The 17052-nt window shown below is 34.4% G+C and overlaps 1 protein-coding gene across 34 annotated transcripts in view; it reads right to left on the reverse strand.

Annotated features, from left to right (window-relative positions):
- The window catches only part of CSPP1 (centrosome and spindle pole associated protein 1), a 180812-nt gene that overhangs the window by 137729 nt on the left and 26031 nt on the right, over window positions 1–17052 (reverse strand). For 21 of the 34 annotated variants that reach the window (XR_012020084.1, XR_012020083.1, XR_012020082.1 and 18 more), the window contains 5 exons: window positions 10962–11065; window positions 10220–10243; window positions 6043–6123; window positions 4577–4678; window positions 3169–3608 (listed from right to left, as the gene is read on the reverse strand). Coding sequence is in view for 26 of the 34 variants with exons in the window: in XM_072804379.1 (XP_072660480.1) it covers window positions 3169–3608; window positions 4577–4678; window positions 6043–6123; window positions 10220–10243; window positions 10962–11065 (751 nt within the window). In the remaining 8 variants the exon portion in view is untranslated. The remainder of the gene's footprint in view (window positions 1–3168; window positions 3609–4576; window positions 4679–6042; window positions 6124–10219; window positions 10244–10961; window positions 11066–17052) is intronic. The other 13 variants (XM_072804365.1, XM_072804369.1, XM_072804358.1 and 10 more) reach the window with 5 other exon arrangements.

Consider the following 17052-nt stretch of genomic DNA (forward strand, 5'->3'; position numbering starts at 1 on the left):
TGGAGATATCTGCAAATGATTCATCCAATAAGGGATTAATTTCTAGAACATATAAAGAACTCCTACAATTCAAACCAAAAACCAAATAATCGGATTAGAAAACAAGCAGAAGACCCAAGTAATCGTTCTTCCAAAGAGATATACAAGTGGCCAACAGACACATTAAAAGATGCTCAACATCACTAACAATCAGGAAAATGCAAATGAAAACCAAAATGAGGTATCACCTCACACCAGTGAGAAGGACTAATATCAAAAAGACAAGAAATAATAAGTGCTAGTTAGGATGTGGAGAAAAGGGAACTCCCATGCAATGTGTTGGGAATGTAAACTGGTGCAGCCACTATGGAAAAACAGTAGGGAGATGGCTCAAAAAATTAAGAATAGGTATACCATATGATCCAGTAATTCCCCTACTGGGTACTTAACTAAAGAAAATGAAAACATTGGGACACCTGGGTGGCTTAAGCAGTTGAGTGTCTGCTCAGGTCATGATCCTGGAGTTCCAGGATCGAGTCCTTGTATTGGGCTCCCTGCATGGAGCTTGCTTCTCCCTCTGCCTGTGTCTTGCCTCTCTCTGTGTCTCTCATGAATAAATAAATAAAATCTTAAAAAAAAAAATGAAAACATTAAATTGAAAAGATACCTGCACCTCTATGTTTATTGCAACCTTACTTATAATAGCCAAGTTATGGAAGCAACTCAAGTGTCCATCTATAGATGAATGGATTAAAAAGATGTGGTATAGATACAGAATGGAATATTAGCCATAAAAAAGAATGAGATCTTGCCATTTCCAAAAATATGGATGGACCTAGAGGGTATTATGCCAAGTGAAAATAAATCAGGGAAAGAAAAATACCGTATGATTTCATTTATATGTGACATCTAAAAAACAAACGAACAAACAATAAGAAACAGACTCGTAAATACAGACAATATTGTTGCCAGAGGGTAGGGGCATGGGAGGAAAGAGCTAAATAGGTGACAGGGATTAAGAGATACAAGCCTCTAGTTATAAAATAAATAAGTCACAGAGATAAAAATACAACACAGGGAATATAGTCAGTAATATTATAATAATGTTGTATGGTGACAGATGGTAACTACATGTATTTTGGTGAGCACTGCATAACGTGCAGAACTGTTGAATCCCTATGTGTGCATCTAAAATGAATATTAACACTGCATATCAACTATACTTATTTAAAAAATTTTAATAAATGGTTAGAGCAAGAGGCCAAATGCAGTTACATACTTCTACAGTCTCAAAAATTTCACTAGTAAGTAGTCATTTTTCTTATCAACCACTCTGCCTCCTAAGTAAAAACTACTAAATGATAGATGTGAATTTTGATTTGCTACAATTAAGGTATCTACAAATCTGAAATACAGAAATTCAATTTTAACCTCATGCTAGAGACATATGTGGTAAACCTTACATCTAGAGATATAAGTTTATGCATTAACAAAATGGAAGTAATACAATGATTTAAATTTGAAGACATACTTTCAAATATTTTAAGACATGTTACAGGAATTTTTTTCTCACTCATCCTCATGTTTATCTATTCTTAAAATACTACTTGGGGAAGATTATATGAAGAGAGTTCATTTTTTCATTTATGGAATACATAAGAAAAAAAGCTCTCAAATAATTAGGCTGAAATTCATTTGTTCAAGTATAAAATTATCACAGGATATAAATACAAATATAATAGATTAAAATATATTTTAAAAGCAATCATAAGTTTCTTGAAATTCCAAACTTAAAAGGTAGCATTATATTACACTTCAAAGAAAAACAGACACCACAAAGAAAAAAAATGGTTTCATGTACAAAGGCAAAACCAAGAGTCCAAGATTACCTGCAGTTCTCTATTTGAGAGCTCTTTTAGTTTTAGGCAGCCTTTGACTATCTTTAGGTATAAACATTTTCAAATATAAAACGTTATAGGATTTGGAGTATTTTCTGAAGTACAGTTAGATTCAAATCAGATGTAAATGACAAGTAGCATTGCAAAATTCTAATCCTCCACTCATATCACTTAAATCAGGATGATTATTAAACAGATCGGGTGAGAAGGCCATCATAGCTACAGAATAAAGAGTAGAATATGACAAACTATAAAGATTTTGTGTTATTATTAATAACTAGAATACTTAATGTATAGCATTATGTCTCAAAATTTTCTAAAATATTTAAAAAGTAATCTATTTGGACTAAAGAAACAGATCCCATAAAATCTTCAAAATTTAAATTTAACCCTTTCAAGTTAACAAGTCACTGACAAATATGGACTCCTGACATATTTCTATCTCCAAAAGTTTGTGACAATACAGCAAATTTTAAGTATTAAGACAAATGACTTAATAAAACAAAACCCCCCCTATAGCAGTTAAGAAATTACAAATAGTGTCCCCAAAATAATCATCCCAAAGAACTGAAAAGCATCAGAAAATCTGATAGTAAAAACCTGGTATCGTTTCACTTAAATGTTGAATACGTGACTTAAAAACAATGAAATATATTGATAAATGTATTTAGAGCATAGGAACATTAACGGAATAAGCTGTATTTCATCTACTTTAAAATGTCTCATGTATCCATACTTTAACATCTGAATCTGGGATTGCCATCAACCTGGTTTTTAGTCAAGTTATTGCAATGTGGAGTTCTTTTTTTCTTCTGTCAGTCGTCTAGGGGCACTCTGAATCTGAGACAACCCTGAATTCTTGCCTGAAGTTTTTTAAATACTGGCAACATGAATTTCAGACTGCAAACCTGAATCAGTACTGGCTTACAGATCAAATCTCAGAGGTGTTTGTTTTTTTTTTTTAATCCTCCCATTCAGTGCAAAGGTTGAAACATGCAAGTTTCCTTTCTGTCCCCTTCTGTGAAAAAGTTTATTTCCCATTTAATTTTACACGAAGGTTGTAGTCTTTCAGTGTCCCAGTTTGATTACGGGTCCCTTTTTCCCCCATCTTGGAGGTTTTATTTGTTCCTTCAGTGGCACATAGAAAATAGTGGTACAACTTCAAACTGATAGCATCTTAGAATTAATCAAATATGTAGATAAATGAAACTGCTTCTCCCTAACATACTGATAAAAAGTAACGACATGAATACTAAGTAAATAAAGAAAATAAATATAAAATTGTAAATACCTGTCATTTGTATACACTCTCAAAAGTCTTCTATCAAAATCACTTTCATATCTAAACCTCTCGTCCATTTCTTCACTTACTTCAGGATCTTGATCTGGTTTATAATACTGTCTATCAAAAACACGATCGTCATTAAACCTGCGAAATCTTCTATCTGGAATGTCAGCTTTGTTGGCAAACCTTTGATGTTTTTTATTGGGTATGCCCACTTCTTCATTAGTTTTTTTAATGATTCTTCTATTCCTTAATTCAATGTCATCATCTAGTTGTCGATATCTGTCTTCCTCCAGTCTTCTTTGGTTTAGAAGCTCTTCATATGCCTCCGAAGGAGTTAAGACATTTCTTCCAAGACCCCCTGAATTTTCACAAGATGTCTGTATTTGTGAAGATAAATCAGGCTTACCCTGACAAATAGGTTTTTTATTTCTTTGATTCTTCTGCTGGTCAATTAAAAAAGAAAACAAGAAATAGATCTTAGTACAATGCTATTTCTTAGAAAATAATTAAACCCTCAAATGATGCTTAGTCTACTTACTATCTGAACTCCAAGGCTTAATTACCAAAAGAAATAGCTTATCTTTAGGAAAAAAAAACCTCAAGGAAATGCTATCTTCAAAACTTACTAAATATCATCTAAACAAGCAACAGCAATATGGGTAAATAGCTACAAAAAGAGAGGATAAATTAAATGCAAATTCCTATCCCAGGAGATAGTAGGCATATTTTGGCAGGTAATATAGCTTCAAAATACTTCAAATTAAATTCTTAATACAAAAAAATATAGAAAGTGGTCAATTTTTTGGCCCTATTGATATCAATCCACTACTCTTAAATTTGGAAAAAAATATATATCTAGAAATTGTCAATATTTTAAAAATCACTCAAAATAAAAACTAGGGGCTCCTGGGTGGCTCAGTCCATTAAGCATCCGACTCTTGAATTTGGTTTAGGTCATGATCTCAGGATCATGAGATCGAGCCACATGCCAGACTCCATCCATGCTGGGTATGTAGTCTGCCTAAGATCCCCTCCCTCTCCTCCTGTTCCTTCCCTGCCTCCCTCCCCTTACTGTTCACTCACTCTCTCTCCTCCCCCCCCAAAAAAAATTAAATACAAAGTAAAAACTAAACACCACTTAAAGCCAATCTCTAAAATTAAATCTCCCCCATGATGTTAAAAAGTAGGATAAGTTCTTCAATATGTGATAAAACCATTTACCAAATATTAAAATTCCCAAAAAAAATAAAATAAAATAAAATAAAATTCCCTGTATTTAGTTCCATTTGGCTTAATCTTTACAATATTCACGTAAAAACCAAGTGAAATGTTTAACATATAAAAATATTTTCAAGTAAGTACAAAATATTCAACCTCTGGTGTTAAAGATTTACTTTAAAAGCAAACCTACCTCGGTACTACTCTTTTCTACCTGTCTGAACCTGTCAGTGGATTCCTCCTTACCCCTGAGAAATTGATTGTATTCCTTGTTGCGTTCAAGTTTCAACCTTTCCTTAATATAAAAACCAAAAGGTAATGTTAAAATTCCAACTTCAGGAAAAAGTACCTTTATGTCTAATCAAACTCATACAGACTAAGAGATCTTACCCCAAATCAAGCTTTCTTAATAATTTCAAGGATACAAGTAGTTGCAAGGCACAAGAGAGACAGGAAGAGGTCTCAAACCACCAATGCAATTCCCCATATCCTTTCTCGCCACATGAAAATAAGCATTACTACATGCTTAGGTGCAGGTTAATACAGGCAGTCTTTAATAGAAGGGAGCTGCTTCCATCAAAAAGCATTCATAAATAAATCTGTCCCACTAGTAAATGCATGAATGTGCTTGCCAGGAGATGTTATTAGCATGTTTCCAAGGAGATCTGACCAGGTTACCTTCCTTCTTTCCTTCTCAAGACACCTCCTGCCTCTATTCCCCCATCTCACTCACAAAAGACCTACTACTAATCATTTCTTTCACAAGTATCAAGAAGGTTGATTACATTTTAAACATAAAAAGGTAAAATTAGGGATCCCTGGGTGGCGCAGCGGTTTGGCGCCTGCCTTTGGCCCAGGGCACGATCCTGGAGACCCAGGATCTGGTCCCACATCGGGCTCCTGGTGCATGGAGCCTGCTTCTCCCTCTGCCTGTGTCTCTGCCTCTCTCTCTCTCTCTCTCTGTACTATCATAAATAAATTTTAAAAAAATTTAAAAAAAAAAGGTAAAATTATCACAGACACTAAAATATTATAATGTAAATGTTCTGTTGAAACACATGCTACATTAGGAAATGTTTTTAAGCCTTAATATCTCCAACTATCATTGAAAAAGCACAATCTAAAAAAAAAAAATTAAAGATTTAACTAGGTCATCTTTTGAAACTTATTATGTTTGTCTTATGTACTATGTCATGATGGGTGACCTAGCTTGGAAATTGAGTCTCTACCAGAGGCATGCAGTGTTTTATCACTACCACCTCTGAAAAGTAAGTACATGTATTCATAGAGTGAATAGAAACACATTCAAAAAGCCCCAGACCTCACCCCACATCAAAGCTCAGTATACTCTCATCCACTTATGTCACTGAAAACCCTGATGCACAGCATTAACTTCACAGAAACCAATGCTGAAAAATGTAAATTCTAAATACTCGATTAATTCACGTATTAAACATATATCACATCATTATAAACATTATGTTCAAAAGTTCTGTTAAAAACAGCACAACTAGAGACCCCACAGATTTTTTTAAAAGGCATATATTCAAGAATGGGAAATGATATAATCTTCTGCTTGTATTTAAGTCAGGAGTTCATTCTTTAATTATTTTGACACCTCAAAAAACTAATACCCACAATAACTTCCTATCCACTTACCTTGGCAGATAGCCTCTCATCAATAGGAAGAGAAACTCCAAGAGTAGATGGATCTGCTTCACTTGTGGACAGAAAATTTTTCTGTAGGTATACACATTAAAAAAATATTAGTTTATTGCCTTTATAAAATGTTTCATAAATGTGTCTTTACATTCTATTTTCTAAACTATTACATTATACAGAGCAAAAGAATGAAATGGAGATGAAGACAAAGTACAAAAGCAAATAGAAAACAGAATTTTCTTCCAATCAGCAAGTCCCTTAAGAAGAGAATCACATCTTAATTTTCATTTGCAACATATATATTCTAGATGATTAAAAAGCATGGGTAAAAGTAAACTCTTACCCAATTTATATTTCTTTTCTAAGCCACATATTCCTCATTCTCAGTGCTCTACTATTCTTTGGCAAACTTAAGGCAAATTCAAACTTCCTCACCAATATTCACATACCTGCCGCAGTAATGTTTTTTACTAATTTTCCTGCAATAATTTATGAGGGGATGTCCATTCAAATGCCAAAAGATATTAACTATGAACACTGTTTCCTTATGTGTACTTCCATTCTTGTTCATTAAACACTCAGATAACAGTGTATTAAAACAGCATATGACCAGGAATCACAAGACTGGACTCCAGGACTAGCCTGGACTATTATATATATACAATATATGATAATATACTTACTTAGTAAAGTAAATTTACTTTAATAAGTAAATAAGGTATCACTGAGTCTCAATTTACAAATAAGTTGTGGTACAAAAGCTAATTTGAAAGTTGGTTGTATAGAACTCTAAACTTATTTGTCCAGAGAAAAAAATAGAATACCTGAGTAGATCCCTGAGTCAGTTTAACCCCTATATAAAAAGTACACTATAAACCTAGCCATTTTGTACAGTGATACATGTATAAAAAACATACTCAGAGTTCCAACCCTAGGAAGACAGAGATACAGCATCCCCACTCCTTCATTAGGCAATTCCCACTCCCAACAGAGGCCCAGAATGATGTTTGAAATTTTCAGGACAATGAAAAAAAAAAATAAACAATAAGGACCATATAGTGAGCTATTCAAAAAGCTGAACTTTAGACATTGTCTCATTCATTCAATAAATACTGATTGCTAACTATGTACCAAACTGTTCGATATATCTGCGATTCATCAATGAAGAAAAAGAAAGATCCCTACCTAAAGCTTATATTCAAGCAAAGAAAAACAAGAAATAATAAACATAATGAAGAGTATGGTATGTTAGAAGATGATATTGAGTGTTGTGACAATTAAAAAGAACAAACTACAGTAGTTCAGGCTTCTAGAGGATGGGAGTGAGAAGAACAGAAATCTAGTGTTCCCTTTTGGACATGCTCAATATAAGTAAGATACCCTTAGATTTCTAAGATAGGTAGTCAAATAGAAAGTGTGAGGTTCAGGAGAGAAGTCTGGTCTGGAAATATACATTACTAATTCAAATTAAAAACTGTTCTTCTGAGAATATGTTCTCTCTGTACTTTTATATTTTTTTTAAAAAAATATTTATTTATTTATTCATTCAGAGAGAGAGAGAGAGAGAGAGAGAGGCAGAGAGGGAGAAGCAGGCCGGGAGCCCAACGCGAGACTCGATCCTGGGTCTCCAGGATCACACCCTGGGCCGCAGGAGGCGCCAAACTGCTGCGCCACCAGGGCTGCCCTCTTTGCACTTTTAAATGGTCAAGTGTCTTCTAAAAACTGGAAAGAAGATGGTAGTTGTTTAATGGTTCTCGGTAAAATTTAAGCATTTAATTTTTTAATTTAAATATCCATGTAATTCAAAAGTCTAGAAGCCACAAAAAAAAAAAATCTAAAAAGAACAGGATTTGGAAACTACAGATTCTAGGGGTCAAGGAAGCCACTGAAGCCACCTACCGAAATCCTATGTAATTTTTTTTCCCCCATGCGTTCCTTTCCATGCCCAGGTACCTTCTCATACATCAACCAAAATTTGTCTCTTGCATATAAGGGACTATTGCTCCTCTATCACAAACATATTCTTGATAACACAATGTTGAAAACTCCTTTATATCAATTTGAATTTAAAGATTTGTATTTCTTGATCTTTTTCCCGTTTATAAATGCAATTTCTTCCTATGCTTCCTATCATCATTCTTTTTTAAAATCTTATATGTGACACACCTGGGTGGCTCAGCATTTTGAGCATCTGTCTTCGGCTTAGGGAGTGATCCTGGAGTCTGGAGATCAAGTCCAGGATTGGGCTCGCTGCATGGAGCCTGCCTCTCCCTCTGCTTATGTCTCTGCCTTTCTCTGTATCGCTCATGAATAAATAAATAAAATCTTTTTAAAAAATAAAATCTTATATGTTATGGAGGTACCTGGGTGGCTCAGTCGGTTAAGCATCTGCCTTCAGCTCAGGTCATAATCTCAGAGTCCTGAGATCAAGCTCCCTGCTCAGCAGGGAGTCTGCTTCTTCCTCTCCCTCTGACCCTCCTCCCCACTTGTGCTCTGTCTCAAATGAAGTTTTTTAAAAAAAAATAAAAGGAGGGCAGCCCCAGTAGTGCAGCGGTTTAGCGCCGCCTGCAGCCCGGGGTGTGATCTTGAGGACCTGGGATCGAGTCCCACGTCGGGCTCCCTGCGTGGAGCCTGTTTCTCCCTCTGCCTGTGTCTCTGTCTCTGTCTCTCTCTCTCTCTCTCTCTCTCTCTGTGTTTCTATGAATAAATAAAATATTTTTTAAAAAATAAATAAAATAAATAAAAGAATAAAATCTCCTATCTACAAAGTAATGTAAGATCCATGAGTGAAAATGGCAGATATCAGAGGAAAACCCCATCCAAAAAGGAGTGGTGAGAGAGGGGGAGAATACTGAAGTACAAGGCCAGGGAGATAGGCTAGAACATGAAAGACTTCACATGCCATGCTAAGGAATATGTATTTTTATTCTGAAGGTCAGTGAGGAGACACTGAAGTATTTGTAATGGACAGGATGATTCTAGAAAAGTAGGGTGAAGAACAGATTGAAAATTAGTGGAAGGAGAGGAGCTAAAAATCTGTAGCAGTAATTTAAAATAAACATAAGAATCTCTAATATGCAGAATAGTTTTAAAACAGTTACCAAGCTCTTCACAGGCTGCTTAAGAAGGTATGCTTCACACATACCAAATTAAAAATCTAATCTAGGGGCACCTGGCAGGCTCATTCTATAGATCATGCAACTCTTAATCTCAAGATCATGAGTTCAAGCTCCACACTGGGTGTGAACCCTACGGGGAGAGGGGGGAGAGAGAGAGAGAGAGAGAGAGAGAGAGAGAGAGAGAGAGAAAGAAAATAAATAAATAAATTTCCTTTTTAAAAAAATCTAATCAGATCCTACCCTATCTACTTACATCATTATTTTTTACTACTCTCAAAAAGAATCTACTCTAACCGACTCAGACTGGCAAATCACATGTTTCATTCATACAAAGCAAAAGCCTACCCTCCAAGTCCTTCCTTCTCTATTCCCCATCTGAAAAGCTTCTGCTCCTTGATCTGCCCTCCAGAATATCCAAATTCTATCCATTTTATATGTTTTACAAAATAACACGGTGAGGTCTTTCCAGATCAATACAGCCTTTTCAGTTACCTCAACAACCAGATTTAAGACCCTTGAAGACAGATTCTTCTTCATAAGTGCTTAAAACGTGTTGGTTAAATGAACGGATGTGTGAGATTCTTTTTATAAAGTTCTATAAAACTATAATGTTTTTGTTTTCCAATATAAATTTACAAATGCAATCCATGGATTTGGGTGCAAAAATAGTGACAACACAGTTAAAAACATCTTAGAATATCCTATTATTTTGATTGATCTTAATGTGATTAGCATAATTTGAAGAAAAAACTGGCATGCTGAAAACAAATGAGTTTATGATAGCTGTGCAATGTCTCTAAAAGATGCATAAGAAAGCAACAAAAATAAATGCAAAGCAGGAATCATAAAGAATGCTTGATTGTACTAATGAAAAATTATAATGTATAGACTGCCATCTTGGTAAAAGCAAGGATACAAAATGTTATCATTCAAAAGTCTCAAAATCACAAGTGAAGTTATTTTCATTAGTTTGAGAGCAACATCATAAATGAAAATAATTGCAAGCTAAAAATTAAAAAAAACAAAAACAAAAAACATTTTGCAGGCAACCCTACCTTCCTTTTTGCTTGTGTAATACCCTGAAGTCAAAGAAAACAAACCAATGATAAAATATATTCAAAGTTCTTTCTCTCCATGTGCAAATCAGAGTAAGTAAGAGATCACTTATACATTTGGAACAAAAATTACAAAGTATTAAAAAACTATAGAATATCTTGGGATGAGTAGCAATATCATGATTGTTTAAAATAATTTGATAACCTAAAAAGTAAATTGCATTTCAAAACTTATAAGAAATCTTTAAGTTTAGCAATTACAGAATTTAACCAAATATAGTTAAAACAAGGGTTCTGCTAAGTAAATAGATTAAACCATAAAGCAAAGACTTTGGCAGCTAAATAAATGAAGTTTTCATAAACTTAAACTGGCAGGAAAATAAGTAGCAACTAGAATTCCATGTGTCATTTTAATCCACAGTCATGGGGAATGGAGGAGTAGGGAATTATAACAGGGCTATTTTAAACCATGGTAACTCTACAGAAAACAGGAACAATCAGAACTCACAATCTCATTTAAAATAAAAAACCACTACCCTACTGTAAAGATCAAGAATCTGTTATTTCATGGCACCAGTCCTGAGCATCAGTTTTTTTCTACCACTGTCACATATAATCCCTTAACTTTCACATTAACATCCTGTTAGGTATCAATGAAAATCTAAAAATTAACACACATAACCTTAGAAAATAAATTTAGATGAATTCTGAAGCATAAGATCCAGCTAACAGAATGTATTACCTGAGTAAGATAGCGTCTGTAATCTTGCCTTAATTCTTCTTTTAGTTTATGTTTCTTCCGTTCATAATCTTCCCCAAGTGGTAAACTTAATCCATAATCAATTCCTAAAAACAAAACAACTTAAGTAACATAGCTCACTTTTAAACCAATCCCAATTTCAATACAATCTGATGTCACCAAAGCACAGTAGGAAAGAACACAGTCATGTTGATTCTGAGACTGGGCTCAGGATAAGAAATTGTTTATTTAAAATGTTTCAGCAGTTCATACATTCACACCTATGGAAAATATCCCTCCCACCCATGAAATCCAGTCACCCAGTTCTCCTGCCCAAAACAACTAACGTTACTGTTTCTTGTATTTCCTCCCAGAGACTTTACACATCTATAAACAGAGACTTTTAAATTACTCTGTGTGCATATATCTGTATATTTACTTCTTCCCACTTAGATACATGGTTCTGCATTGTTTGGCATCTGGCTTTTTCACAGAGCACAAAACTAAAGCAAAGGAAAGCTGATTAACTTTATTTCTTCACTTAATGCTACTGAAATTCTATAAAAATAAATACCTACCAAAAAACATATCTGCAACAATTTTAAGGTCTGTTTTCCAGTTTGTGAAAATTAATAATGTGATTTGTTTTACTCTAAGAATATCTTTGTTATAATATGTTTCAGAAAAAATTATCAAAACTTATGTGTGGGGAGGAAAAAAAAACTGAGTGTGGCTGAGGCTGAAATTTCCAAAAACTTTTAAAGTTAAGCCACCAAATTCTGATTTCATATAAATTGATATTAATTTTTATTGTAAAATATACATAAAATTTACCATTTTAACTGTTTTCAAGCATACAATAATTCAGTGGCATTAAGTATATTCACAATACTGTGCAACCATCATCACACACACAAAACTAAGGCCATTTCCAGTTTTTTTTCATCATCCCAAACACAAACTCCACAGAAGGATGTTAATTTTTTTAAGAAAAACTTTAATTTTGAGTCATGTTTCCTTACGTAGAGTTCAAATTCAAATTACATTTTGGGGTGATGACAATAGTGATGGCTGTACAACTTATAAATACACTAAAAACCAGAGCTGTACAATTTCAATGGGTAAACTTTATGGTATGTAAACTATATCTTGATAAATCTGATATCTTGATAAATTATATACTTCCAAAATATTTTTAATAGTAAAATACTATGTCAAGAAATACAGATCCAGATGAGTATTTAGATTTTTGAAGCTCCTCTCCTTTTTTTTAGTCCTACTATATAATACCACAGTATTAAAAATTTGACATTTCTAAATGAAATGATTTTCCTTAATGATTCAGCTACAAAGAATACAGATGAAATAATTAACCATAGTTTATAAACTGGTATGGGTATCACTATTTTTGTGTCTTATTCCCTCACAATGCAGCTAAATGATGGGACTTTTCATAAAAGTGTCATATAACTGCTTTATTACATCACTGAAATATTTCAGGGGGAAAGGTCCAAGCAATATAAATATAAATGGATGTCTGCTGATTTTATGGAATACTAAATTCCACTTTCTACCATAAACACCATGGAATTCTCTTGATAAACACTTTTAGCCTACATAATCCTGATAATAGTGAGTAAAGCAGGTATCCTTAGGGATGCCTCTCACTCGTGCTCCCAACTCTCTCCTAAAAGAATTTAAACTATCCCATAGCTTAGAATTTTAAATCATACAAGAAAGCATTCTTTCCTTTCTATGTGAGAGAACACAGAAATCTAAACCTTAAAGATACAGAATTTAAGCCTAAAGATAGAAATAGTTTTGATTCCCACATTCAGAATGGAGTATCACACATAGAGCTAAATTATAAAGTCAATGAAGGTAAGGCCGTGTTTTATTCAATTTTATTTATTTATTTTTTTTAAAGATTTTATTTATTTATTCATGATAGTCACACAGAGAGAGACAGAGAGGCAGAGACACAGGCAGAGGGAGAAGCAGGCTCCATGCTGGGAGCCCGATGTGGGATTCAATCCTGGGTCTCCAGGATCGCGCCCCGGGCCAAAGGCAGGCGCCAAACCGCTGCGCCACCCAGGGATCCCTTTATTCAATTTTATAATGCCTGGTATATATAAGAAATGTTCAATGAGTAAATGTATAAATGAATACATGAATGAATGCCTAAATAAAAGGAAATAATGAGAGGAAGAGAAAAAGCACACAATTCTAATTTATTTCTGCTTTTAGGCAGTCTGCATGGACAGGAAGTATGATCATAACTAGTAACTAAAGTTGCTTATCTCTAGTCACAATAGATACTCTATTGTGGCAAGGAGAAAAAGAAAATGCTGCAAGGATGATGCCTCCCAACATGTTAGGATTTCCAACACAGGGAAGCAATAATTTACAACTTTCTGAAAAGACATTTAAGGTAGGTTTTTAATACAGGTTTTCAATTCTGCTTGGTGGATTTATGTGGAAGAATAGAAATTAAAATGTGATTTTCACTTATAAACTACTATATATACTAAGTTCAATTTCATTATCAAGAGTATCTGGCTCTTACTATTGACACATAGTATTTGTAATAATTGTCTTAAAAGACAAGGAAGAATGCATACGGATTGCCTTCTGAACTACTTTAAATTTTAAGTTTAAGATTTAGTCAACAAAAAATACTTTTTAACTGTTATTTTTGTCATCTAGTACCAACATTTTATGGCATTAGAGGTAGGTCAGAGAAATAAAATTAAAAACTGTAGGAACACTTTAAATATTCTGTTCATTTTAAACTATGCATTAACTATGACATCTCAATTGACTTAATGAACTACAAAACATGGTCAGACTTACTTATTCAGAGCAGTTGTCTTATGATGGTTCTAGTGGCAAGTAAAGCATTAGTGTCATCTTAGGGTCATTTGAAGTGATGTCACTTCAAGTACATCAGTGACTCTAAGACAGTTAACATTATGCTTCAGAACTATATTAATCACAAGTATTAGTTTCTACAGTAGTTTTGGGCTATATAAACTATTCAAAACTAAAGTATGCAATGTTTTTATAATTAATTTACCTAACATAGCACTCATAATAAACACTTTATGTAACAAATTACTATGGAACACTTAGTTTTTTTCTTTTGTTGTACTACCATGAGAAGTTATTACATAAAAACAATCAAGACCAATTATAGGAGATAATAATTGAACTTTCCATAAGCAGGCAACTTCTCAACAGACATGATTGCTTTAACTGAGAACACTGTACTCAAACTTTAGTATAAAGAGGAGTATTATACATGACTCATTTGACTTGTACAAAACTGAACAATAGCAGAATGTCTGATATTCATTCACAATAAGAGAAATCTAAGACTACAAATGCTAAAAAGAATGACAAAAATGTAACTAAAAATTAGTCAAAACAAAAAAACAACAATTTCCTGTTGTCTATAGGACAACAGGAAAATCTTTAACATTAAATGTAATTTTTTAGCTTTATCTAAACCTCAGAGCTGCTCTGCGGTTTAGCGCTGCCTTCGGCCCAGGGCATGATCCTGGAGACCCAGGATCGAGTCCCACATCAGGTCAGGCTCCCTGCATGGAGCCTACTTCTCCCTCTGCCTGTGTCTCTACCTCTCTCTCTCTCTCTCATGAATAAATGGAAATGGAAATGGAAATGGAAATGGAAATGGAAATGGAAATGGAAAGGGAAGGAAAAGAAAGAAAAGAAAAGAAAAGAAAAGAAAAGAAAAGAAAAGAAAAGAAAAGAAAAGAAAAGAAAAAAAAGAAAAGAAAAGAAAAGAAAAAAAAGAAAAGAAAAAAAAGAAAAGAAAAGAAAAGGACGGCAGCCCCGGTGGCGCAGCGGTTTAGCGCCGCCTGCAGCCCAGGGCGTGATCTGGAGACCCTGGATCAAGTCCCACATCAGGCTCTCTGCATGGAGCCTGCTTCTCCCTCTGCCTATGTCTCTGCCCCTCTCTCTCTCTGCATCTCTATGAATAAATAAATAAAATCTTTAATAAAAAAAAAGAAGAAAAGAAAGAAAGAAAGAAAGAAAGAAAGCAAGCAAGCAGGCAGGCTGGCTGGTTGGTTTAAGAGACTGAGGCAAGAGGACCTGGAGATTATTGACAACTCTTTTGCTACAGAGTCACCTAGAAATTGACAGTAGCTGGAGGAACATAAAGGATTTATAAAATAGGAGATATTACAGCAATGCTTGTATTCTGACATAAATGATCTAATGGAAAGGAAACATAATTTATGATCCAGAATGTAGATGAAAACTGATGCAGTGATAATATTTTCAGTGAAAATGGACAGAATGCTATTTAAGTAGAAGGGGTAGTCAAAGTTGCAATGACAATCTATAGTAACAGGAGACAAGGCAAAATATACAGTACAGATGACGGTGAGCTGGCAGATACAGGGTGGGAGACAAGGGTAAGTTCTAATTGCTTCTATTTGCAGTGAGATACAAGTAAAACCATTGGCAAGGGGATGGAGAATGGAGTTTAAGGAGGGAGGAAAGAGGAAATGGCTGTCTTATAGAATAGGATAGCACTAGATTAGGGAAATGTAATAGAATCACCAACAGCAGTGAGGACACACCTTAGGTCAGCAGTCAGTACTTCAAAGAAAGAACAATTACATGGTTCTGGTTTCTCTCTACCCAAATTCAGCTACATACATACCAGCACACAACGAGTGCAGAATTGGATTTAACAAGAGTTGAGATTTTCCCAAATAGAAAGTAAGATAAAGGGAAAAAGAGGCAAGAAAGAGGAGAGTGTGCAAGGGAGTCAATATACTGGACACAGAATTTAGGCTGCATAAGGAAGGAAATAATGAGAGTAGGGCCTTTAAGGGAGAAGAATAAACAGACAGTAAGTCCTGGTAATGTCAATTATTTGGTATACTTGTTGGAGGCAGGATACAAAAGAAAATTAGCAGAAAAAACTGGAAGTAGTCATTAAAGAAAATATTTGCAACTTTATTCAGTCACTGGTAACAGAGATCCAAGATGAGACTGTTGGAGTGGGTGGCTGAGGAAGAATGGAAAATATCACAAGATGAAGAAGTCAAGAAACTAAAGAGGTAATAAATGTTTAAGGAATCAGATGAATGGCTTGAATCTGTAAATAACTGCAGTAAGAACCAAGTGAGCACAAGAGACCAATGTCACAAATTTCAAAGGTGTTGGGATTATAGCGAGGACAGGAGACATGATAGTATGGAAGTCCCAAAAAAGAACATGGCATTTACTCCAATTCCAGCTTAAACAAGGGAAGAATACATAGCACAGCTTATGGCACATACTGAGCACTCAATCTAGGATAGTTGGTAGTAGTAGTAACAACAGCAGCAATAGCAGAAAGAATAGCAGACTTTAATATTTTTATTGATCTTTCAAACATCAGGATCCTTCTTAATTATCTTTATTGGTTTCCCTTGTCAAATATATAAGGTATCAGTCAGTTAAAGTTTTCTGGCAAATCCCAAAATACTGATTTTAAGCACTTTCTACCATGGAAAGCAAAGCAATCTTTCCCACACAAGCCCAATTTTTAAAAAGTGAGGAATAATATACATAACAAAAAACACAATCTTAAGCATATTGCTCAATTTGTACAAATGTATGCTCTATTGTAACAACCCAGATTTTTTTCCACATCACAAAGCACACTTACATTCCTTCCCCATCAATACCCTCTCCAGAGCTTATAAGTGTTCAGACTTCTATCAATGTGGATGTGTTGGAGCTGTTCTTGAACCTCAAAAAAGCAGGAAGTTTGTGATCTTTTACATTTTACTTCTTTCACTCAATATTACATCTGTGAGACTCAGCCACATAGCTATATGTGGCAATGGTTCATTCTTTCCAGTTTGTGTCTTTCATTATATGAATATCTCACAACTTTTTTTAATCCATCTTACTGTTAACACATTTGAGCTGTTTCCTGCTGTTTAGGAGAGTGGGGGAAGCACTAATATGAACAAAATTCCATTGACATTCTTCTAGATGTCTTTTGGTGAACACATGTATTTCTCTTGGCTTTATTCCTGGGAGTGGAATTCTTGGGTCATTAGATAAG

This window comes from Canis lupus, chromosome 28 (genome assembly GCF_048164855.1).
Source record: "Canis lupus baileyi chromosome 28, mCanLup2.hap1, whole genome shotgun sequence".
NCBI classification, from domain to species: domain Eukaryota; kingdom Metazoa; phylum Chordata; class Mammalia; order Carnivora; family Canidae; genus Canis; species Canis lupus.